We start from the raw sequence: 26,875 nt of genomic DNA on the forward strand, positions 1-26,875 counted from the left end.
GGTTCAAGACCATCCAGGGATGAAACTATGACTCTGTTTAGGCAGTTGGTTATAGCTTAGTTAGCTGGATGGCTGGTGAGTGATGCCAACAGCATGGGTTCATTTCCTGTACTGGCTGAGGCCAGAATGAAGGTCATACTTTCTCAACTCACCCCTCCCCTGAGACATAATGATCCCCAGGTTAGGCCACAGTATATTCTCTCTCTAATACCAGAGCAGCGCTATGGTCCTCAGTGACTATGGCAGCTTTATTTATAGCGTGCCAGGGATCTATATGTCCACAGCCCAAACTTAAAAGCTATAAGAAGCTAGCAGTCATAATTTCCTACGGTGCATTTATTTTATTAAATTGAACATGGACCTATGCTTTTAAACTAATATGTAAAAGTTTAAGAAATGTGGCATGGAGGATCAATTCTGGTCTTTGACTATTCTATGTGGCACTTTCACTGAATTGATTTGATTCAAAGTGTATATCCATGTCCACACACTTACATATATTTAAATACACATCCATATTCAGACAAATGGGATTTGTTATGTATAAGTTAAAAATAATATGAAAATGCAGCCTTCTCAACTCTCTGGACAGAATCATATAGGTGTCTGAGCGACATGGGCGAGGAGGGGATTTGTGGCAGAATGACATGAGATGTCAGGCGAGGCCTATCTCGACTTTGCAAACAACTTGCTGCATTGTTAACATTGGCTGAATGATGAAGTGGGTTTCTCACTGCACAGTGACGAGTTGCCAGTTAAGGGGGATTAGAGCTTGTTAAATGTCCCATTAACACCACAATTCATTTCATTAATATCTAGCTCCCTACTTTGTCAAACACGCAGAGCAAGCTAGAGCATTTGGAGTATGGAAGTCAAGGTGGGTACCTGGTAAATTAAGCTTGCTGCTAGCTGTGAAGAGTCTTCATGTCACACAGCACCTTAGGTAGCAATTTCCTATGGACAACCCACCCTAACCTGCACATCTTTAGATTGTGGGAGGAAACTGGAGCACTCAGAGGAAACCAACACAAACTCCACACAGACAGTCACCTGAGGGCGGAATTGAACCCAGGTTCTTGGTCCTGTTAGGCAGCAGTGCTAACCACTGAGTTGCCCAGTCACACAACCTGGCAACTTACCAGACAGCAGTCCTTGATCAAGGGGGAGTACATCTTGTACATCTTATGACATGTTGCTATGTCAATCTCCTATGTCACCTGTAACACGTGCTGACCTTTTACGTAGCAAATATATTGCATTTGCAAGTATCTCAAAGTCTTAAGGGAGTCAATAAGACTTTTACCAAATCCTTGAAAACAACCATCAGTTAGGAGGTTCTGGCACAGTAAGTTGATGGCAGTTCTGATGCCAGTGCAGGAGATTGGTCAGCCAAGGCAAGGTGAGTCAAGGTGTTCTTGGTCAAGGGGTTTGTGTGTTTTCAGACTGGGAGTAGGTCATGCTAAGTCCTGTGGTTTTGTAGCAGACAATTGGTGGGGGATGTTGAATGTGCTTGGGAGATGCTCAAATGTTAGTCATAGGTCTGCACATTTCTCATCAGGGATTTTCTGATAATTCCTGATGAAGGGCTTATGCCCGAAATGTTGATTGTCCTGCTCCTCGGATGCTGCCTGACCTGCTGTGCTTTTCCAGCACCACACTTTCGATTCTCATCGGGGTTGTCTGCTAATATCACTCAAGGGGTCAGTCTGTTGCATCCATCCAGAGAACCTAAGGTGAAAGGGAAATGAGGGGTGATGCTGCAGACAAGGGGTCTGCTGTCACAGGAAGGAGACTCAGGAACCTATTTTTTGGGATTGTGGACTGCAGGATGAGGGAAGGGGTTATGACAGTTGTGAAGAGGGGCAAAAGTATTTGTAAAGTACGTTGGAGATACAGTAAGACATGGATGGGAAGGGATCATTTGGGAAGATGTTTGCCTATGGTGAGGAGCACTCTGGCTTCAACGCAGGGGATAAAATGTGACCGAATATGATCACCTCACATCCCATAGGGTCAGGATGAAATATGAGTGGATACAGGCTCATGTAAATGGATTGGCTGGGGACCTGGAAGGTGTGAAGCAATTGGGTTTCACAGGCAAGGCTACCAGAAGGACACCTGGTGGTTCAAGGCTTCAGAATGGACAGGGTGGACCTGTGTGGGAGGAAGTTGCAGGAGGCACTGCATAGAACCCCTTTAAAGGGTAACAACATTTCACCGAGACCCATGCACTGAACAGAGCTCAGACATGTAGTGCCCATAATCCCTGGTGACCCTAAAGCATTAGCTCTGTCTGTGCTGTGAATCTCCCTCCCCAAGATATCACTGAACACTTCATTCACATCAACACTTTTAGACACAGAGATGTCTTAGGATGAAGGGTTATGGTGCCAGTGGAACCCAAACACTATGTATGCCCAGCTCATCTTAATTCCACATGCCACAACTGGCTCTCAGTGCAAGCATCAATCCATACTACACCCTGCATGACCATGAAGTTAAACATCATGCTGGCACAGTTATGTTTGGCACTTCATTAAGTCTCAAACAAACATATGTAGTGACAAAACAATGAAATTTATCAAAACAAGAGCCTTCACTTTATAGTTCAGTTTCACCTGTGTCTTCAAACTGCCCTCAATACTTTCTCTCTCGCTACTTCTGAGGTTCAGCAGCCGGGCTGGAAGGTGAAGTGTGTGTGTGTGTGTGTGTGTGTGTGTGTCAGGGTGGAGATTGAGGGCCCAGCCACCTCTGGAGTGTCCTAAGAAGAAATCAATGAGGGATCTGTGTGTAATTCTTCATCCTGCAGAGTGCATACTGGCACCTTCCTGCCTCCTTCTGAGGACTACTGGCTGGGGCCCTAGAATGCAGGTATGTGCTGGATCTTGATGCTCTGTGGAAGCCACAACCTTGTCCATGGAAGCAGACAGACAGTTTCATCAAGGGCTGTCTCTGGACAATGATGCTCACAGGATCCTCTTTTGCCTGGCATGGAGCAGATGCCTGATCCTTGGCAGTCCTCCGAGAGCTAACGGCCTACTGTGCTTCTTTCTCTGCCAGCTGTAGAACTGTCATGGTGATGTGTTCACCAGTGCTTGCCTTCAATCGTTGTAAATGTGATATTCTCACTGTGGGGTCAGTATCTGAGCTGGTGGGGTTTGCAGCACTCAGCCTTGTGGATGCTTCCTCTGACGTCCGCATCAGAGGCTGAAGAATTGGTTTTTGGTAGAGTTGGCTGTAAATCTGCAGAAGGGGTAGACATCTTGCTGGTACCTGCAAGAAACAAAGAAAGAGAAGGCTTTGCAGCCAGTGGTGTGCATTGAATGAAAATGGTAGTGTGATAAATAATGAGAGTGACAGTGCACTGAAGTGTGGTACTTACTTAGTTGATGGAACAGGCATCCCTGCAGGAACAGTTCTGTTCTTCTCTTGCGTGGGGCAGGATTCTGACCTTATAGGGACTGAGTAGTCTAACATCCAGTGCCCTCCACCTGCCCAGGCCACTTTTGCCCTATTGTGAGTTGTCTTCTCTTGTAAAGAAAGAAAAGGAAGTGTTAAGTGAGCAGGTGGCATGGCTTACTGCTGGTGAAGATGGGGGAGAAGTGGTGAGGTGTTCCTCAACAGGAAGCACACTGGCCATGCAAGGTCAATGGTTTGGGCAGTTGGGGGTGCTGGTGAAGGGCTGGAGGGGTGAGAGTGAGTGAGGAAGGTGGTGTAGGCAAAATAGAGAGTGGCATAGCATGAGTCTTCATAAGAGGTGCATACTGTAGCAGAGATGGCGTGAGTGTGAGGTCAAAAAAGAGTATGGCACTTACCCTGATGCAGCAATGAATGTTATTAGTTTTCTTGTGGCACTGTGTTGGCCATTCCACTGGATTGTTGAGATTTTACTGACCTCAGTGGCGTTCTCGGACTGGGCTGCCAAGATTGGGTGGCATGGCCTTCTTTGCTATTCCTTCAGGAATATGACACCCACCTTTGCACCATCCCCTCCACCAGGAACTTTGTCTTCATGTTCCCCTTCTCTGGCATGTTCTGAATCTGTCCGTGACTGAGCAGGGCAATTTCGGAATGTCATTCGGGGCATAGCAGCTTCTAAGGATGGTGAAGTGCCAGGAATGCTGGTCTTTCACTGGATGTCTGGTGAATAGCAAATTGTTTTGTGATTGAAACGTGACAAGATGGGGCTAGAAGTAAATATGAGGGACCACCATGGAATGGGTTAGGTAGTTAATGAGGTGAGTTTGTAAGGGATGGCATGAAATCTAGCTTGGCTTTGCAGTGAAGAATCTTGCAAAGAGCTTGACACAACTTGTGTTTAGCAAGAAAAGTAAGATTCAGCTCTTTGTCTCCATCACAAAAATATAAATATGAGGGATCCTCCAACAGTATACTGATATGCCACAGTGGAGTATGAGGTTCAGTTTTGTCCATGGTGCCATAAAGGAAGATATAGATATTTTGGAAAGGGAAGTAAATAACAATTTTATTGATCCGAAGTGTAAAGGAGACAAGAAATGAAGAAAGATTACAGGAGTTAAACATTACCATCTGGAATGGAAATGGTTAAGGATGAAAACTTAACAAATTATTTTTGAAAATATTATAATTAAATATTTTAACTGATTATTACTTTCAAAAGTAAATCAAGAAATAGGAGCAGAGAACATAAACTTGAACTAATTAAAATATTTTTGAACCAAATGTCAAGAATAAGTTTTTATTTTCTCAAATTGATCTTATTGTCAGACAGGAAAGGAGAGACACTAATTGTGGAGTTTTAGCACATAGAACATAGAACATTATAGAGCAGTACAGGCCCTTTGGCCCTGAATGTTGCACCAACCTGTTATTCGAGTTTGTATTACAGGAGGATTAAGGATGGTGCAAAGAGGAATTTTTAATGGGCTAAATTATCTTTTCTCATTGATGAAGTTTCTTGATAATATTTGGAAGCCTTTGGATTATCTTCATTGTGGATGTATATTGCCCTCAGAATGTTGTTTTCATTACAGTATTTTATTAAAAATACTTTGCAAGTGAAAAAAATGATACAAACTAATGCTGGACTCTTGAAGGAGTCAAGGCAAAGCAGGGTGTGTGGGAGATGATGTTCTGACAGGGTAGGGTTAGAATGTCAAGTCATTGGAACATATGTATTGCTATGGAAAATAGAAGAAAAGGTATCGAAAAAATGTTTATTGTGGCTAGTCATAGCAGACAATGGTCTTTTAATAGCCAACCTTTCTTATCACTAGAAATTTAAAAAATCAGAAGAAGGAAAGATTATTTAAATGAAAATGGGTGAAAATTTGACCATAAATAACGAAATTCTCAAGAACTGAGTGAAGGCAGAATGTATTATTAATATAGTCATCAGCCTAATTGAAGAATGGCCAGAGAGGGTCCTTGAGTAGGGCTGGAACAAATTCCAATTCTATTAAAATATAGGCAAGGCTGCAATCCATGCTAATTCTTGCAATAACTTTAGCTAGAGAAAGTGACAAGTTAAGAGACAGTGTTTTTGAGGTTTGAGAAGAACCTCAAAAAGGATAATGATGATGCAAACAGCTTGGACCATTATTTAGGGAAGTGGACAACACAGAGACAGTTGTTGGAAGGGATTTTTGTGCAATGAGTTTTTGTATTAATAATATATTTCGGGCTGGCAAACTAAGGTGCTTAAGGTGTCAGTGGACATTACAGGAATCATAGTAGGTGAATGGAGACAATATAAGATGTGAAATAAATCAAGTCAGGGACATGGAAAATTAGATCAGTGAGACAGGAGTAGAATATCTTGGAAAAATCCTTACTTATAAAGATATTCCTGAATTACAAGTCAGTTAGGTAGAGATGTCATCCAACTATCAATCATGCCATTGAACTCACCTTGGTTTATAAATTTTAAAGTTTTATTCAATCACAAGATGTTAGCATCGGAGGCATAGCCAACATTTACTGCTCATTCTTAGTTGTCTTTCATGCTGGTGTTGGGCTGCCTGTTAAACTGCTGAAGTCTGTATGGTGAAGGTACTGCACAATTCTGTTGAGAAATGGGTTTCAGGATTTAACTCAATGACACTATATATATATATACACTCAAATTAGCAAAGATATGATATTGAGGAGAACTTGCAGCCACTGCTGTTCCTGTGTGCTTACTTCCATTATCATTCTAAGCAGCAAAAGTAATCATTTTAAAAGTGAGTTGCTGCAGTATACCTTGTAGATGGTACACGCTACTGCTACTGGACATGGTGGTGAAGTGGTGAATGTTGATGGTGGTAGACAAGCCAACTGCTTTGTCTTGGATAGCGTTGGGCTTCTGCAGTTCTGATGGAGCTGCGCTCATCCAGGCAAAAGGAGAATGTTCCGTTATACCCCTCACTTGTGCCTTGCTAGTGAAAAGGCTTCGGAATCACTGCAGAATGCCCAGAATTTGAGGCTAAAATATTCATATCACTAGTTCAGTTACATTTCTGGTCAATATTGATCCCCAGCTGTTGATGATGGGTAATCTGGTGATGGTATTATCATTGACTGAAAAGGGGAGATGGTTTGACCATTCATATTGTGGTACTATAGTGCTTCATCACTACCTCCTTAAAGGCTATTTGGAGCTTGCAATAAATGCTGGCCTGACCAGTAATCTCCATATACCATGAATAAATAAAATGGTTCTTGCCCAGCACTTGTGTGGCACAGATGTTATTTCCAAAGTTCTATCTGATGTTCTTCAGCTCCAGGTGCATACAGTTACAGACTGTGTTGTTATCTGAGGCATGGCAGATGGTACTGTGTACTGTGCAACCAGCAGTGAACGTCTTCACTTCTGACTTAATATTTTAGGGACTTGCATTGACGGAAAAGTTGAAGATCATTGGGCCTTGAATGCTGCCCATAGGCATCCCGTAGTAAGTCCCAGGCCTGAGGCAATTGATCTTCAATAATCACAACTAATACTTTGTGCTTGGTATGATGACAACCAGTTTCCCTCCATTCCCATTGACTTATATATTGCTTTGATTCCTTGGTGCTATACTGTGTCAAATCCTGCCATGCTTTCTAATATCACCTCTGAAATTCAGCTCCTTGGTCCATTTTTGGACCCAGACTGTAATGAGACTTAGAGTCATGTAATCCTGCCAGAACCCAACTGAGTATCAGTGACCAGAGTATTCGAGAGTAAGTGCTGCTTAAAAGCATTGCTGATGCCACTTTCCACCATTCTGTTAATGAATTAGAGTAGACTGTTGAGGCGACAATTTGCTAGATAAGATTTGTTCTGATTTTTGTGGATAGCGAAAACATTGATTATTTTCCGATTTGTCAGACAGATGCCAGTGTTGTATCATATGAATAAAGTCAGTGCTATTTCTGGAACACAAATCTTCAGGAATTGAGCAGGCTAAAAGGGGTCATGAGAAATCCTTAGTTAGCAGGGTTAAGGAAAACCCCAAAGCCTTTTATTCATATATAAGGAACAAGAGTCAGTGAAAACGTGTGAGATTCTTAATGAGTACTTTGCATCGGTATTCACTGAGGAGAGGAACATGGAGGATGTTGAGGTTAGGGCTATGTCTTTAATTAGTCTAGGGCAAGTCAGCATAAGAAGGGAGGAAGTATTGTGTATTCTAAAAGGCATTAAAGTGGACAAGTCCCCAGGTTCGGATGGGATTTATCACAGGTTACTGAGGGAAGTGAGAGAAGAAATAGCTGGGGCTTTAACAGACATCTTTGCAGCATCCTTGAAAGTGGGGGAGCTCCCAAAGGACTGGAGAATTGCTAATGTTGTCCCCTTGTTTAAGAAGGGTAGCAGGGTTAATCCAGGTAATTACAGACCTGTGAGCCTGACGTCAGTGGTAGGGAAACTACTGGAGAAGATACTAAGGGATAGGATATATACCCATTTGGAAGAAAAAGGACTTCTCAGTAATAGGCAGCATGCTTTTGTGCAGGGAAAGTCATGTCTTACAAACGTAATAGAATTCTTTGAAGAGGTGACAAAGTTGATTGATGAGAGAAGGGATGTAGATGTCATATACATGGACTTTAGTAGGGCACTTGATAATGTTGCCCATGGTAGGCTGAAGAAGATGGTGAAGTCACATGGGGTCCAGGGTGTTCTAGCTAGATGGATAAGGAACTGGATGGGCAACAGGAGACAAAGAGTAGTAATGGAAGGGAGCTTATCAAAATGGAGACCTGTGACCAGTGGTGTCCCACAGGGATCTGTGCTGGGATCACTGTTGTTTGTGATATACATAAATGATTTGGAGGAAGGTGTAGGTTGCCTCATTGGCAAGTTTGCAGATGACGCTAAGATTGATGGAGTAGCAGATAGTGAAGGGGACTGTCAGAGAATACAGCAGAATATAGATAGATTGGAGAGTTGGACAGACAAATGTGATGTGATACATTTAGGAAGATACAATTCCAGAGCGAACTATACAGTCTATGAAAAAGTCCTGGGGAAAATTTGATGTACAGAGAGATCTGGGTATTCAGGTCCATTGTTCCCTGAAGGTGGCAACGCAGGTCAGTAGAGTGGTCAAGAAGGCATACAGCATGCTTTCCTTCATCAGACTGGATATTGAGTGCAAGAGTTGGCAGGTCATGTTCCAGTTGTATAAGGCTTTGGTTCAGCCACATTAGGAATACAGCCTACAGTTCTGGTTGCCACATTACCAAAAGGATGTGGATGCTTTGGAAAGGGTGCAGAGGAGGTTCACCAGGATGTTGCCTGGTATGGAGGGTGCTAGCTATGAGGAGAGGTTGAGTAGATTAGGATTATTTTCTTTAGAAAGAAGGAGGTTGAGGGCAGACCTGATTGAGGCCTACAAAATCATGATTGGTGTAGACAGAGTGGATAGCAAGAAGCTTTTTCCCAGCATGGAGCACTCCATTACTAGGAGTCATGAGTTCAAAGTGAGAGCGGAAAGGTTTAGGGGAGACATACATGGTGGTGGGTGCCTGGAATGTGTTACCAGCGGAGGTGGTAGGAGTGGGAATGATAGCATCATTTAAGATGTGTCTAGATAGATACATGAATGGGCAGGGAGCAGAGGAATATAGATCCTTAGAAAATAGGTGGCAGATTAGATAGAGAATATGGATTGGTGCAGGCTTGGTGGGCTAAAGGGCCTGTTCTAGTGCTGTAATGTTCTTAGTTCTTTGTTCTTTGTTCAGCACTACAGTTGAGGTTTTGTGCTGGGGCCAATTGCCTTTGCTCTATCTAATGCTCTCAGCTGTTCCTTTAAAATCACATGGAATGAATTAAATTTGTTGAAGACAGATATCTATGATGGTATGGATCTCAAGAAGAGGCTGAGATGCAACATCCACTCAGAACTTCTGTCTGAAGATTGTTAGAAATACTTTAGCCTTCTCTTTTACATCTATCTGCTGGGATCATTGAGTATCAGGTGAAAGTGGGTACTGCAGATGCTGAAGACTAGAGTCAAGATTAGAGTAGTGCTGGAAAAGCACAGCATGTCAGGCAGCATCTGAGGAGCAGGAAAATCGACGCTTCGGGCAAAAGAGCTTTTGCCCGAAACATAGATTTTCCTGGTCCTTGGATGCTGCCTGACATGCTTTGCTCTTCCAACATTACTCTAATCTTAACTCATTGATTATCAGGATGTTCATGAGTGTAACCTCTTTCTGAGATGATGTCCGCCATGATTCATGATTGGATGTGGCAGGGAAGATTGCTGTTTGTGAGATCTCATGGCTATGTCCGTGTTTTGTTTGTTTAATTTGTTGTTTAGCATGCATGTCATCCTGTGTTGTAACTTCAGTACATTGACACTTCATTTCTGTGGTTACCTGGTGTGGTCATCAAGATGTGGCCTGCTGTGCACCTCATTGAACTTGGATTGTTTCCGAGTTTGGTGCTAATGATAAAGTGAGGCTGTGTTAGCCATGTGTTACTGGTTGTGTTGGAGTATAATTCTCCTACTGCCGATGATGAAGGAAATACATAGTGCCTCATGGAGGTGCTCGGTAAATGCTGAATCTATTCTGTTTAGCATAATGGTCTTATCACACATGATTGTTCATTTTCTCCTGTGAAGCTGGGATTCTATCTTCAATGTACTGTTGGTGGTGATTCCTATCTCTTACCTCAAGGAAACGTATCTATAGAAGTATATTATTAAAGACAAGGTCAAGTACATCTTTGTCTCGGTTGTTTTGCCACCCATTGTAACGGCTACAGGACTCAGCTAGCTTGTCAGTAGTAGTACTACTGAGCCACTTTGCACACAGCAATCAACATGGTGATGTACATGTTCATCAGATGATGGAGGACTCCAGGGAATTTCATTACCTATGCTTAACCTGATGCCATAAGACTTCATGAGGTCTGCAATGTAGAGAACGTCCTCCTGATTGTTTCCCTTTTTACCATCACTTCTTGTGGGATTGTCCTATCATAGTCACAGGACAATCCAGGGATGGTGGGATGTGGGCTGAAAGGTCTGATCCCTCTTTGGCATCCATCTGTTTCAGGAGATGATGAATCTCTGGACTGAACATGACCTGTGGCAAATCCAGAGACCAATTTGTGAGTGGCAGTCCTTTCCACAGCTGGCACAGATAGATGGTGTTGGCCTGAGGTTAACTTATGTTTATTTTTCCTTCTGGTGAGCTCTCTTTTCTACTTTCTGCTAATTCCCACAGATATGACCATGCGAAATAATGGCTGAAGTTGGCCATTTGGCCTCATGAGTCAGCTCTGCTATTCAATAAGATTATGGCTGATTTGTCTTTGTATTGCTAACATGAATAATCTGTTGGTCTTGTGTCAGTCATAAATTTTCCACAGAGCATGGGCTTGAGGATATAGTTGTCATCCAGTCAACTCACATAATCCAGCCAATTGGAATCACGGGATAAATGTGCTGGGGATACCTGCCTGTTTGTGCAGTTTCATACACTGTAATTTGTCTTATCAGGTGATGCCCAATATTCACAGGGATGTAAAGAATCAGCGTAGGAGTATACCATTTGGCCCTCTAAGCCTCCTCCACTGTTTAGCTGAATCATGGCTGATCTTCTAGCTCAATGCCATTTACCCACATAATCTCTATGTGCCTTTGATATCGGTAATACCTACAAACCTATTGATTTAAGTCTTAAATATTTTTAATGTCTAAGCTTCCATCACCTTCTAGGCTGGAAAATTCCAAAGATTCACCACTTCTGTGGAAACAAAATCTGCCTCATCCTAATCCTATATGATTTACCCTAGCATTCTGAGTCTGCATTCACTAGTCCTAAATTCCCCTAGCCACGGCAAACATTGTTTCTGTTAAGCCCTGAGTTCTTCAATGCAATCCCATTTTGGCAAGATTATATAAATGTTGACAAGTACATCCTTCCTTCGATGAGGAGACCAAAACACTACACAATACTCCAGGTGCAGTCTCATCAAGCTTGTGTACAATTACAGCAAGATGTCTTTACTCCTGTACTCAAATCCTCTTACATTAGCGGCCAAAATACCATTTGTCTTCCTAATTGCTTGCTACACCTGCATATTAGCTTTCAGTGACTCACGAACAAGAAGAGACCAGCCCCTTTGGACATCAACACTTCTCACACTCATTTAAAAAAAAATTACACATTTCTGTTTTTCTCACCCAAGTGGAAAACTTCAATTATTTTCCACATAATATTCCATGTTCTTGCCTACTCAGCTGGCATGTCTAAATACCCTTGAAATCTATTTGCAACATGATCACATCTCACAATCCCATCTAGTTGTGTGTAATCAGTAAAGTTGGAAATATTATGTTTGTTCCTCACATCAAAATAATTAATATGGATTATGAATAGCAGACACCCAAGCGCTGATTCTTGTGGCATTCCACCGTTCAAAGACTGCCAAACAGAAAATGATCAGTTTTCTCTTAGCCTGTGTCTTTTTTGCCTAATAACTAAGTGTCAATCTCTAGTTCTAGTTCTAGTTTTGCTAACTATTCCAAAGTTCAGGATCTTATGAAAGTCTTATGAAATTCCAGCTATAACATACTCATTGGTTCTCCCTTATCTACTTTACTAGTTACATCCTCAAAGAACTCCAACAAGTTTCTTAAATTTCAATTCTCTCTCACAAATCAATGTTGACTCTGCCTAATTGTGCTATTATTTCCTAAATGTTGAGTTATCACTTCCTTTACCATTGACTCAGGAGTTTCAATGGAACACTTTTGCATGAACAGTTCTACATTCCTCTGTTTCCTTTCTCCCTGCTTTCTTAAGTAGTGGGATTACACTTCTTACCTTCCAATCTGCAGGAAACATTCCAGAAGATATAAACTTTTGGAAGATGACCACCAATGCATCTATCACATCTGCAGCCACCTCTTTCATTGCTCTGGGATGTAGATCATCAGGTCTAGTGGAGTTATCAACTTTCATTCCTTTCAGCTGGTCATCTGAGGTGGCAGAGGTGTTAACTGCTCAGCTGCTTTTCTTGGACTGCAAAAGTTGTGCATGTTTCATTGCTATAAAAGAGGATGCTAAAAATATAAATCTGGTAACACACAAAGCTTTGGTTTTTGATAAGTTTACTTTTGGTCCACACTTGACTTTTCAACTTTGACATGACAGCTTTGGCAACCCTGACGCTGATTTCAGCATCAAAGCATAGGTTGTTGGTAGGTGTTGATCCAAGGTAATTGAAGCTGTCAATGATCTCCACAGCTTGGTGGCTATCAGTCCAAATACCTTGCGGAAGCCTGGGAGAACTGACTTACAAGCTATTCCAGGTGAACTTCTGTATAGGATGTTATTGTATCAGCAGCAAACAGCAATTCATGGACTGGGATATTACACACTTTGGTCTTTGAACATAGTCTTTCCAAGTTGAACAGCTTGCTATTAACTCTGACAATGGCAAAATCTGTACAATCTCAGCATGAAGAAAACTGTGCCAAAGGAATATAGTGCTGGGATGCAAGCCTTCTTTACCCTATTCCTAATCTCGAAAGAGCCTGGTAGTACTCCACTGCAACTGATTGAACTGTTTGTGTTATTGCTAAAAGGACAAACGATGCCCAGGAGTTTGGGTGCACAACCTGACTTCAAACAGCAGTTTAAAGAGTCCATCTTTGCTGATGAGGTGGAAAGACTTGGCAAGGTCTATGACACAATGTAGAGAGGTCTACACTGTTCATGGCACCATGACTGTGACTGCTGAAGTGAGAAAACCATACAATCAGTTGATCTCTGCCAACTCTGAAGCTGTATTAAGACTCCTGTTAAACGTATGGATAGATGCCAGGGTCTACAATCAGCTGAGAACAACACAAGCAGCAATGTTCCTGAAATACTTGACAAGGAGATGCCTTGGTAACTGTAGCATTCACTAAAATTTCCTTGGTTTTTTCAAAAGGAGACTACATTTGCATCACACACGTATCAAGCAAATAGCTTTCCTTCCAGCAGAGGTTCAACAGTACATGGAAATGCTATAGTATTGCTAATTTTCCACTTTTCATACTTTCAGGGGAATGCCATTGTTTTCTGGGACTTGACCACTCTAAAGGTGGTTACTGACTTTGTTGAGCTCTATTACAGTAGCCTCATTATCCAGTTCCTCCTTGATAGAAAAGTCTGGAATGGTACTGAAAGCTTTTGCAGTGACGATGTTAGATACTATCATTGTAACTTTGTCATGCTGTTGCTTGACTGGTTTGTGGGGCAGTTCGCCAAATTTTTATGTAAGTTCCAGATATGGAATTAATTTAGCTATGGCTGTATTGATAGGCTGAGTGAACTTGAAGGGCTGAATGGCCTATACCTGCTCCTCTTTCTGTTTTAGTTTTAATGCTAGTGTGAAGGACTTTGCAGAACTGACTGGGCTTGTATCTAGTATCTAAATTGATGCCAGGTTGTATAAACTGTATTATTCATATTGTTTTTCATAGCAGTCTGACAAGATCTGATATGATCTCGGTGTCCATGCACATAGATCCCTGAAAGTTGCCACTCAGGTTGATAGGGTTGTTAAGAAGGCATACAGTGCGTTAGCTTTTATTGGTAGAGAGATTGAGTTTTGGAGCCATGAGGTTATGCTGCAGATGTACAAAACTCTGGTGCGGCCACACTTGGAGTATTGTGTACAGTTCTGGTCATTGTATTGTAGGAAGAATGTAAAAGCTTTGGAAAGGGTTCAGAGGAAATTTACTAGGATGTTGCCTGGTATGGAGGGAAGGTCTTATGTGGAAAGACTGGGGGACTTGAGGCTGTTCTCGTTGGAGAGAAGAAGGTTGAGAGGTGACTTAATTGAGACATATAAGATAATCAGACGGTTAGATAGGGTGGACAGTGAGAGCCTTTTTTCCTCAGATGTGATGGCGAGCACAAGGGGATGTAGCTTTAAATTGAGGGGTGAGAGATATAGGACAGATGTCAGAGGTAGTTTCTTTACTCAGAGAGTAGTAGGGGCATGGAACAGCCTGCCTGCAACAGTAGTAGAGGCGCCAACTTTAAGGGCATTTAAATGGTCATTGGATAGATATATGGATGAGAATGGAATAGTGTAGGTTAGATGGGCTTCAGATTGGTTTCACAGGTCGGCGCAACATCAAGGGCTGAAGAGCCTGTACTGCGCTGTAATGTTCTATGTTATATTAAAGGGCTTGATTGAGCATTTCAGAAGACAGTTAGATGTTGAGCATATTGTTACGGCTCTGGAGTCATATATTTCAGACTGAATAAGGACAGTAAACTTCCTTCCCAAAAGAACATATTGAATGGGCTTTTTTTACAACAATGGCACCATTGCAGATACCAACTTTTCATTGCAGATTTATTTTGTTAAATGAATTTAAACTTTATTGATATTTGAAATTGCATAACCGTGGAACACTAGCGCAAGCTTCTGGAGTAGTCGTCCAGTAATGCCCACTGTGCTATTTGACCCACGTAAGCAAGGTAAATGTTTCCCATGATATTTTGGCTTTGTGATCCAATATCTTTAATTTATCAATATTACTGTTGACTTTCCATATCCGTAATACATTGTGTTAGATCTTTATGATTTTATTTTTCGGCTAAAATGAGCTTTCAGTTTGTAGACCATTGATGACTAAACTGTCTCATTGCAATCAGATAATATTTTTCTTCAGAAAATATCACAGTATCAAAACTCTGTACCTATTTTAGTATTCTAAAGATCAGATTTCAAATTTACCAGTAACCTCACAGTACTGAAAAAAAATCCATGTCTGAACATTGTGATTGCCGTTGAATTTTAAAGAAACTCGATTTAAGCCATTACTTTGAGGTGCCAGCTTGTCTTCTCCTTTCTCCATTTGATTTGCTCAGTAACAATTGCACTGACCAATTCCATTAGCCAGAGCAGTGCAATTCATTGTACAGTATTGTCCTCAATGTACCAGAACTATTCTGATGTGTGCAGGGTGGGGGAGGGAAGGGGGAGAAGAGAGAAAAAGTGAAAGAATAGTTAACTATACTCCTGTCTACTGAGGGAATTGTGTGACTCTGTGGAATCATGATCAATCACTTAACTAAGTATTAATGAGGAATAGTGCCTTGCCTCCAATTTGCCAGATCTCAGAACATCCACAGTCCTTTGGAAAAGAATGTTGTCTCTCCAATCTTAGCAAATTAAAATTTAAATCAGAAATGTGGATAAAGGTTGGACTTTCAGGATTAAGTAATCTTTCATGTTGTTATTTTTTAGCTGTAGATACACTGCAAGTAAATGATGAATTGATTAAATGTTGAGAAAAAGAATTAACCCTTTTCTACTTGGAAAGGCCAAACAGAATGCATCCAAGATGATGTCTATGATTCTCCTCCCCTCTATTTTATTTAATTTTTTCTGTTTACCTGGTGACAGCTGACAAAGGAGAATGTGATTTTCTGAATGTTAGTTTACTTACACTCAATATTTAGCAGACATCACAGCCAGCTGATCAATATCCATTTGTCATAAGCAAGTGTAATTGGTTTGTAGTTGTCTGTACAAAAGAAAATGAACTATAGTTTCAGCAGCCAGGTACAAAAGCTTTAAATATACCCCTCCTCTCTCAACAATACCATAATTAATTCTCATCCAAAAAAGGCCTTGGGGCTGATGTTTTATCTTGTGAATTATGGAAGGCAGAGATTTGGTAGGTGATGAGGAGGGAATTAGCTAATTAGCAAGTTAATGTTGGAGACCATTGTAATTTTCATAAATGCATTTTTCATGAGCTTCAGAGATAGTATTATATCTTCAAGATTGTATCAGAATATGATAATAAAAAATACCAGTTGCCAGTGTTTTCCATGTTGTTGCCATTTCTTTTCTGAAGGAACTGAATTTCTCAGAACCGTGGTTCAAAATCTCTGGTTGCCCAGGAGCAGATGAAGGGCTTTTGTCCGAAATGTCGACTTTCCTGCTCCTCAGATGCTGCCTGACCTGCTGTGCTTTTCCAGCAACACTCTAATCTAGACCCCACCATCCTTATTGTTCCAGCTAAAGCTGTGAGTGTGACTGTCTTCAGTTAAAAGTATTGAAAGTGTCATTGGTTAAGGATAAGAATCCAGAATCCTTAATGACCCTTCCCTCTTGGAGTAGTACGGTGACTCAATGGCTTGCATTGCTGCCTCACAGTGCCAAGGTCCCGGATTCAAATCCACCCTCAGGTGACCATTTGTGTGGAGTTTGCACATTCTTCTTGTCTGTGCAGGTGCTTTGTTTTCCTCCTATGTTAGGTGGATTGGCCATGCTAAATTACCCATAGTGTCCAGGTTTTGCCAGCTAGGTGGATTAGTTGTGAGAAATGCAGGGTAACAGGGAAAGGGTACTGGGATGGGTCTAGGTGGGATACCTTCAGATGGTTGATGTGGACTGAATGGGCCAAATGGCCTGCTTTCACACAATAGGGATTCTATGACTCTCTAAGGCCAATTGCTGTCCTCCATCTGTCACTTTAGTTGAGCAGCTAACTCACTACCTACCAGGATTCAAACCTGGGATTTGATTTAGTTTTATTAATCAAAAATGATGTTGAATTGTCTTCAAACCCATGCTCCATATCCCCAGTTATTCCCTTGCAATTCCTTTCACACGTAGTTCTGCAGCGAAGGCATTGGTGGCCTCTAAATCACATTGAATTTTGTACAGTTATCTTTCTTTGCAGTTAATAAAGTGGTGAAAATGTGTTGCTGGAAAAGCGCAGCAGGTCAGGCAGCATCCAAGGAGCAGGAGAATCGACGTTTCGGGCATGAGCCCTTCTTCAGGAATGAGGAAAGTGTGCCAGGCAGGCTAAGATAAAAGGTAGGGAGGAGGGACTTGGGGGAGGGGCGTTGGAAATGCGATAGGTGGAAGGAGGTTAAGGTGGGTGTGGGGGCGGAGAGGTCAGGAAGAAGATTGCAGGTTAGGAAGGTGGTGCTGAGTTCGAGGGTTGGGACTGAGACAAGGTGGGGGGAGGGGAAATGAGGAAACTGGAGAAATCTGAGTTCATCCCTTGTGGTTGGAGGGTTCCTAGGCAGAAGATGAGGCGCTCTTCCTCCAGCTGTCGTGTTGCTATGGTCTGGCGATGGAAGAAGGGCTCATGCCCGAAACATCGATTCTCCTGCTCCTTGAATGCTGCCTGACCTGCTGTGCTTTTCCGGCAACACATTTCAGCTCTGATCTCCAGCCCTCACTTTCTCCATTAATAAAGTGCCACATGGTATTTGGCAAATTAACTACATTTCTGCCCGGTAGATGAGTCAAGAAACAAATACGGTCATTCAAACAATGATTCAGTCATTTTTGGTGCATTTTCCTATTTTTTGACCAGTCATTAAAGCTGTTTTGAAAAAAAATTTGTGCAATACCTGGAAACACTTTGGTCACAGATTTTAACTTGAGATGTGTTTGGGTTGGGTGGGTGCATTGCAGGAAGGAACACAAGACTTTTCTTAACTATTGGCCTCATGTAAATAGTTCTGTTCGATCTCTTTGTCAAATGTAGTCTAGATGGGATTTTGGCCAGTGGTGGGAAACAGGGCAAGAGTTAAGAACCAAAGGATAGAGTTGACTGCAAAGTAAATTAAGCAGAAATGGGAGTCAGGCAGAAAGGCTTAGGACAAGAATCAGGGAAGGTCACCTCAAAGATTCTTTCCTGGGCCAGGAGGAATGTTGCTGCTTCTCTGGATGGTAAGAGAGCTACCAGAAATTTAAAGATAAATACTTATCTTATCTGCAGCAATGTCACCGACATGGCGGCTAAGTGGTTAGCACTGTGGCCCCACAGCACCAGAGACTGCAGTTCAATTCCACCCTTGGGTGTCTGTGTGGAGTTTGCACATTCTCCTTGTGTCTGTGTGGGTTTCCTCCGGATGCTCCAGTTTCCTCCCATACTCCGAAGGTGTGCAGATCAGGTGGATTGGCCATGCTAAATTGCCCCACAGTGTCCCGAGCTGTGCAGGCTAGGTGGGTTAGAGATGGGGAATACAAGGTTACAGGGATAGGTGTGTCTGGGTGGGATGTTCTTCAGAGAGTTGGTGTGGACATGTTGGGCCGAATGGCCTGTTTCCACACTGTAGGGATTCTTAAAAATAAAACTGACAGATGAGCAAATGCAGCCTTTCAAGGAAAAAGAGAGAACGAGTTGATGGCATTTGTACATTTTGAAGCAGAAGTTTAAACATTTCCATTGCATTTGAAAGCTGTGCTGACATCTAAAAATCTAAAGTTAAAATTTGTAAAATTTAACACTACAGTCATTTGTTTCTAATGGATTTATTTCCAGGTATTACTTGCCACAGTTTATGGCTAAAAATAGAGAAGAAAGCCTTTCAAAATTAAGAATTATTCCTGTTGGATCATTTACTAAAAATGTGGACAGTTCAGAATAAAGCCGAGATTTCAATTAACTCAAGTTCCTCTGCAGCTCTAAAAAGGCATCCTCATTCTAATGAAACCTGGAAAAACAACCTCAGTGTGAGTAAGCTGAATTCAATTCAGTTTCAGTTTTAATAAAGGTTAATTAAACAGCACAGTTACCCCAACTGATGAAAAATAATCACTGAGCTTTACTCCAATCTGTAACAAAATATTTTAAATCGTTTTTAAGGAACTTGATTTTTCTCTCTCTTTAGTGGCTTGCTGTTCCACTGCCCTTCAATCCCCAACCTCACTTTGTTCTCTGTTGGCTAAGATGAGAAGCAAGCATCCTCTTCCTAAATCTTACAATGCTATTCTTGGTACAATGCTTTTTGTTGACTCACTGGCTGATTGTTTCTCCTTCTCTCTTTCCTTAAGGGAAGCATCTGGCTTTTGCTCAATGCCTTTACTTGGAGACAATAGCCAGGATCAGAAACTCTTAAAGTGGAAAGTATCAGAAATGAATCTGTACCCTGGCTTATCATATTGAACATTTCCCCAGCTGCCTTCCTCTCATATATTTCTGATTAAGTTCTTATTAATCACTCAACTGACTGAAATTGTATAACGAAACCCTATCTGACTGATCTTGAAGGGAATTTAGCTCAAAATTTATCTATGGAAGTACACAGACTTTTGTTTAATTTTATTTGCGTATCCTAGTGATTAGGAGAAATCCTTTGTCAAAAAACACCAGTGTTCAGCCAAGCTGCAGTGAATATAAGCGCCTGCCATGTGTTCAGTAGGTGTCAGGATGCTTAGCGTGTTAATTGCTGACCTATTAATAAATGAGTCTTTAATACAGTACAGCTAGAGGCAGGGGATGAGGCCAAGGGTGGAGACAGCTGTTTACGTGACATCTGTTTGTGCTGGTGCATGGCTGTAACAGGATTTCCCTGCTGGAAACATGTATGCTTTTTTTGGGAAACAGTCACAGTAATTTGTATTGTTTGTGAAAGGTCTGGGGACAAAAATAGAAGCAGAAGTAATTTCTGGCTGGAATCTGTTTACGGCTCCCTCCAATCTTTATTTAAAATTCGAGGAAGTCATTTCTGATTGTAAATATTGTCAGTTGCTTTTAAATGAGCAAATTTATTGCTACTGTGTGTTAATTCTTCCCTGTACCTTATCAGTGATGTGCGAAAAAAGTAGTAGAATCATGTTCACACTTTATTTTCTTGTCCCCTCTTCCAATACAATGATGAAAAGGACTGAGTACTTCAACAGTCCTGTCCTGCTGCCCCTTTAGTTGTATAATTGTGTCTAATTGAGATAGCTTACAGCTGTTAATGTCTTTCTGTAATGCCGGATACTTGGTGACTCATTATGCAAAGAAAGCTGAATGCAGTGTCTAACTATCAGCACCAAACTTCTGAGAGCTCACTGGCTTAGCAGCACAGATGCAGATGAAACTTAGATACAACCCCCTTTGTAGTCAGGCACTTCATTTTCTTTTGCCAAAATGTCAGCTCATCTATTAGACACCCTCCTTCAGCTGATAAGACACAGACGCTTCTAGTTTTCTCTATGTCGTGCAATACTGTGCTGTGCTGATTGGACTCAAGCCTCTTGATACCAATGCCACTGTTTTCCTCCTTTTTCTGATTTTGACTTTCTATGCTTCCTTCACCACAAAAATACAGAAGACTGTCAACTATACATGTCAGCACGATAGGATATCCATGTTGTGTCAGGGAAGTTCCAGTTAAAATCCATGGTTTAAATCAGTTGTTCCACTGAACTATTATGAGTTGCCATGAAATAGCATCAATTGGAATTGAAATATGGTCTTGTCATTGGGCATAAGGACACTTTGATGATTTTTCTTTGCAAATTGATCATCCCTTCTCTCAATTCAAGTGCTTGGCTGACCCCAAGTGCTTCCAATATATTTGGGAATTATTACATTGTCTTACACTGATGACCGTGAACAGCCCATGCTTTGGAAATTTCAGTTTAATTTATTCTTTGAAATGTCCTTAGTGCGGTTTGTAATAACCAGTTTTCTTAAAACCATAAATATACATTTGTAACAATAACTAAGATGTAATAGTGTCATTTTAATTGACCAGCATAAGATAATCATTTATCAACTATTGATGACAAAATGAAATGTAGACAGGTACCTATTAGAGGAAATTGAATCACAAAAGCTAGTGTCCAAGTTCAGCAGCTAATTGGGAAAGTGGATGGAATGATGTCCTTTATTTCAAAAGGGAAAAAAGGTAGGTTTTGCTAAAACTATACAAGGTACTTGTCAGGCCACAGTTGGAATACTAAAAGACTGTATGAAATTGAAACAGGAATAGGCTGTTCAGCCCCTTGAGCCTGCTCCTTCCTTCAATAGTATCACGACTGATCTGACATTCCTCACATCCACATTCCTGCATTTTCTCTGTAACCCTTGATTTCCCTATGAGTTGCAGGCTTTTCTTGAGGTGTGCCTATAGATAAGAACATGAAGAGGAAAGGTTTGGAGGGATATGGGCCAAACGCAGGCAAGTGGGACTAGTTTAGTTTGGGAACAGGTAACATGGTTGGCATGGACTGGTTGGACCAAACTGTCTGTTTCCATGCTGTATGACTGTATGACTCCATGAATCTGTTTCCACAGCTCTCCGTTTCAAGTTACAAAAATTGTGAACAGTTTTGTGTAACTTATCTAAAAAAAGACATGCTGGCATTGGAGGCAAACAGGGAATGTTCACCAGACCGATACTAGTTTTGGAGGAAGTAGATAGGCACAGGCTGGAAGAACACAGCAAGCCAGGCAGCATCAGGAGGTGGAGAAGTTGTCGTTTTGGGTATAACCCTTCTTCAGGACTTGTTGTGGAGGGGCTGTCTTATGAAGAGAAGTTGAACCGATTGCACATGTAGCCATTAAAATATAGAAGAGTGTGAGGAGCCTTTATTGAAACACACAAGATTTTTAGATGACTTGACAGGGTAAATTTGGAAAGGTTGCTTTCCTTTGGGAGACAGTCTCGGATCAGGGGGCATAACATCAGAATATGAAGTCACAAATTTAAGACAGAGATGAGGAGGAATTTCTTCTCTCAAGGGGTTCTGAATCTGTGGAACTCTTCACCACAGAGAGCTGTGGGTTGGTCATTAAATACATTCAAGGCTGAGATAGATATTTTTAATCAGTAAAGAAATCTGTTAAAGGGGAAAAGGTAGGAATGTGGCAATGAGGATTAAGTCAGGCACAAGGATGGACTAAGTGTTGGGTATTCTAAAAGGCATTGGAGTGGACAAGTCCCCAGGTCTGGATGGGATCTATCCCAGGTTACTGAGGGAAGTGAGAGAGGAAAAAGCTGGGGCCTTATTAGATATCTTTGCAGCATCCTTGAACATGGGTGAGGTCCCAGAGGACTGGAGAATTGTTCATGTTGTCCCCTTGTTTAAGAAGGGTAGTAGGAATAATCTAGGTAATTATAGAGCGGTGAGCCTGACATCAGTGATATGGAAGCTGCTGGAGAAGATACTAAGGGATAAGATCTATTCTCATTTGGAAGAAAAAGGGCTTATCAGTGACAGAAAACATGGTTTTGTGCAGAGAATGTCATTGTCTTACTAACTTAATAGAATTCTTTGACAAAGTGACAAAGTTGATTGATGAGGGAAGGCCTGCAGATGTCATATACATAGACTTCAGTAAGACATTTGATAAGGTTCCCCATGGTAGGCTGATGGAGAAAGTAAAGTCACAAGGGCTTGAGGGCGTACTAGCAAGATAGATAAAGAACTGGTTGGGCAACAGGAGACAGCACATAGTGGTGGAAGGGAGTTTCTCAAAATGGAAGATTGTGACCAGTGGTGTTCCACAGGGATCCGTGCTGGGACCACTGTTTATGATATACATAAACGATCTGGAGGAAGGTATAGGTGGCCTGATTAGCAAGTTTGCAGATGACACTAAGATTGGTGGAGTAGCAGATAGTGAAGGGGACAGTCAGAAAATACAGCAGAATATAGATAGATTGGAGAGTTGGGTGGAGAAATGGCAGATGAAGTTCAATCCGTGCAAATGCGAGGTGATGCATTTTAGAAGATCAAATTCAAGAGCGAACTGTACAGTATATGGAAAAGTCTTGGGGAAAATTAATCTACACAGAGATCTGGGTGTTCAGGTCCATTGTTCTCTGAAGGTGGCAACGCAAGTCAGTAGAGTGGTCAAGAAGGCATAAGGCATGCTTTCCTTCATCAGATGGGGTATTGATAAAAAGAGATGGCAAGTCATGTTACAGTTGCATAACACTTTGGTTCAGCCACATTTGGAATACTGCGTACAGTTCTTGTCGCCACATTACCAAAAGGATGTGAATGCTTTGGAGAGAGTGCAGAGGAGGTTCACCAGCCTGTTGCCTGGTTTGGAGGGTGCGAGCTATGAAGTGAGGTTGAGTAGATTTGGATTATTTTCATTAAAAAGCCGGAGGTTGAGAGGGGACCTGATTGAGGCTTAAAAATTATGAGAGGTCTAGGAATAACAAGAAGCTTTTTCCTAGCATGGGGGACTCAATTACTTGGGGTCACAAGTTCAAAGTGAGAGGGGCAAGGTTTAAGGGAGATATGTGTGCAAAATTCTTTATGCAGAGGGTGATGAGTGCCTGAGAACGCGTTGCCAGTGGAGGTGGTAGGGGCGGGAATGATAGCATCACTTAACATGTAATAGACAGATACATGAATGGGCAGGGAGCAAAGGGCTGCAGATCCTTAGAAAACAGGCGGCAGATTTAGATAGAGGATGTGGATCGACACAGGCTTGGAGGCCGAAGGGCCTGTTCTAGTGCTGTAATGTTCCTTGTTCTTTGTTCTTTGATTATCATTTCAGCCATGATTCCATTGTATGGCAAAGCAGACTGTATGAGCTGAGTGGCCTACTTCTGCTCTTATGTCTTATCAATGTATACTTTTCAGAAATGCTGTAATGTTCTAAATGTTATGAAGGAAATATCTGTTTATGTTTTGTCTTGGTTGTAGGTTTGCTCACTGAGCTGGAAGGTTCGTTTTCAGACGTTTCGTCACCATACTAAGTAACACCATCAGTGAGCCTCCGGATGAAGCTTTATTCAAATGCTCACTGATGATGTTATCTAGTATGGTGACAGAATGTCTGAAACGAACCTTCCAGCTCAGTGAGTAAGCCTACAACCAGAACCTCAACCCCAAATCTTCTCAAAACTCATTATGTTTTGTCTCTCCTTGTTCCTTTTTTTTTCTTTTGAAATTGCTAATTATTATTTGCAAAAATAGGTAATGTGAGCTCCAGTCTCCCTTCTCCATTCACAGTCTGCCGCCAGAATTTCTTGCTGATTCATTACCAAGACCCAGTGTCATTCTCTTTGCAGCAAAGCAGACCGAGGACAACATTATCACCCAGTACCATAACCTTGCCCACTCTTAGCTTGAAACTGTGTTGCTGGAAAAGCGCAGCAGGTCAGGCAGCATCTAAGGAACAGGAGAATCGACATTTCGGGCATAAGCCCTTCTTCAGGAAGGCAACACATTTTCAGCTCTGATCTCCAGCATCTGCAATCCTCACTTTCTCTACTCTTAGCTTGAACTAAATTTGTAACCATAGCAGACTCTGAGTAATATTTCACCAGAAAACCAGAACTTGCTCTTAAAGAAAATCTCTGGTGGTGCTGGAATAAAATTGTCATGATAGAAGCAAAAGAAGCAGGAAAAAACTTAAAAGGGCAAAATCTCATTGGATATCTACTTTATATTTTCTGCCAGCTTTGGTTTAGGAGCAACAGTAGAGTCATTGAGATGCACAGCATGGAAACCAACCCTTTGGGCCAACTCATCTATGTTGATCAAATATCCTAAATCAATCTAGTCCCACCCATTTTCCAGCATTTGGCCCATTACCCTCTACGCTCTTCTTTTTCAAATACTATCCAGATGCCTGTTAAATGTATTTGCACCAGCCTCCAACACTTCCTCTGGCAGCTCATTCTATACACACAACACCCTCTGCATGAAAAAGTTGTCCCTTATGTCCCTTTTAAGTCTTTCCCTTCTCACCTTAAACTTCTGCCCTCTAGTTTTGGAATCTCCTACCCTGGGGAAAGGACCTTGTCTATTTACTCTATTCATGTCCTTCAAGATTTTATAAATGTCTATAAGGTCACCCCTCAGCCTCCAACCCTCCAGGGAAAACAGCCCCAGCCTGTTCAGTCTCTTCCTATGGCTCAAACCCTCCAACTCTGGCAACATCCTTGTAAATCTTTTCTGAACTCTTTCAAGTTTCACAACTGTACTGTAGTAGGTTTGAGAAGAAATAATACTCACAATGGTACCTTCACCAATAAAGTGTTAGAGAGTACATCAGGAATAACTGCCAACTCACTTTTTAATACTATTGCGTCTTCTGGTGATCAACTGCTGTGTTTGCATAGTTTGCTACCACAATCCTCATTTCTATTGCTATGCCTAAGGGCACGTAACTATCAGCGGTGAATGATAGACCACTAGATAGTCTATGAGGTAAAAACAATGACTGCAGATGCTGGAAAGCAAATACTGGATTAGTGGTGCTGGAAGAGCACAGCAGTTCAGGCAGCATCCAACGAGCAGCGAAATCGACGATTCGGGCAAAACGTCGATTTCGCTGCTCGTTGGATGCTGCCTGAACTGCTGTGCTCTTCCAGCACCACTAATCCAGCACTAGATAGTCTAAACAAGAAGAGATACTTGTCTTAAATAACAAGGTGTAGTTTATTGCATGATAGCAGTAAATAAATTTAACATAATAATAATTATCAAGAACCTGCTATGTCACTTCCCTGTCCTTAGGGACCTCATGAAAGGCTAAACTGTTTCTTTACCGAGAGAGTATGTGACACCATCAGATTGGGTGAAGTGAATGCAACTTCAACATAAATTCTTTCAGACTTTCACCCTACACAACACCCAAAGCATTGTGATAAGGGTGGTATGACAGAGGAAAGTACAATTCAAACTGTTTGCTTCCAGTTCTAGTCGGCCATTCAGCCCATTGAGTCTGCTCTGCCATTCAGTGAGATCATGGCTGAAATGATAATCCTCAACTTCAGATTCCTACCTTTTCCCCTTAAAAAGATTCCTTTACTGATTAAAAATGTCCATGTCAGTTTTGAACATACATAATAGAGCGGCACAGTGGCTCAGTTGTTAGCACTGCTGCCTCACAGCACCAGGGACCTGGGTTCGATTCCAGCCTTGGATGACTGTCTGTGTGGAGTTTGCACATTCTCCCTGTGTCTGCGTGGGTTTCCTCCCACAGTCCAAAGATGTGCATGTTAGGTGAATTGGCCATGCTAAATTGCCCATAGTGTTAGGTGCAATAGTCAGGGGGGAATGGGTCTGGGTGGGTTGCTTTTCGGAGGGTCGGTGTGGATTTGTTCGGCTGAAGGGTCTGTAGGGAATCTAATCTAATAATGACTCAGTTTGCTTCCAATTTGTCTCTGTTGCGTGGTTTAAACAATAAAACATAACAAGGAACAATAGAGGAATGCTGGTGATATATTGATATCCCCTTTTGTACTGTTAGAATAATAGGATATTTGGATAATGGTGGTTATGGGCAAGAATAAGCTTGACAAGTAAACTGGTGTGTAGAAATTACCTCATTCAGTTTAATTTCTGCAAAAAAAAGCACTTAATTTTAATTAAAATTACTTTAAGTAAACCATCTTTTAAAATGACAATCATTAAATTTCAGGTAGTTGATTTTACTGTGGTATTTTGGACTAATGTTTGTGCTATTTTTCTAACTAGGTAAGAAGAAAGCAACCCTGTATGATACGCAAGCCCCAATTTGTCCCATCTGTCAGGTTCTGCTCCGACCAAATGAGCTTCAAGATCATATGGAACAGGAACTGGAAAAGCTCACTCAAAACACATGGTATGGCACCTTTAACTTTTTTTTTAACTAGTGTCAATAGCACAACATTAAGGAAACGACACATACACACGAGGAGTTTA

The 26,875-nt window shown here is 41.5% G+C and overlaps 1 protein-coding gene across 6 annotated transcripts in view; it reads left to right on the forward strand.

Moving 5' to 3' along the window:
- The window catches only part of rnf220a (ring finger protein 220a), a 516,853-nt gene that overhangs the window by 276,038 nt on the left and 213,940 nt on the right, over positions 1-26,875 (forward strand). For all 6 annotated transcript variants that reach the window (XM_072574407.1, XM_072574406.1, XM_072574410.1 and 3 more), the window contains one exon: positions 26,669-26,795. In XM_072574407.1, coding sequence (XP_072430508.1) covers positions 26,669-26,795 — 127 coding nt within the window. The remainder of the gene's footprint in view (positions 1-26,668; positions 26,796-26,875) is intronic.

Source organism: Chiloscyllium punctatum, chromosome 7 (genome assembly GCF_047496795.1).
Source record: "Chiloscyllium punctatum isolate Juve2018m chromosome 7, sChiPun1.3, whole genome shotgun sequence".
In the NCBI taxonomy this organism is placed as follows: domain Eukaryota; kingdom Metazoa; phylum Chordata; class Chondrichthyes; order Orectolobiformes; family Hemiscylliidae; genus Chiloscyllium; species Chiloscyllium punctatum.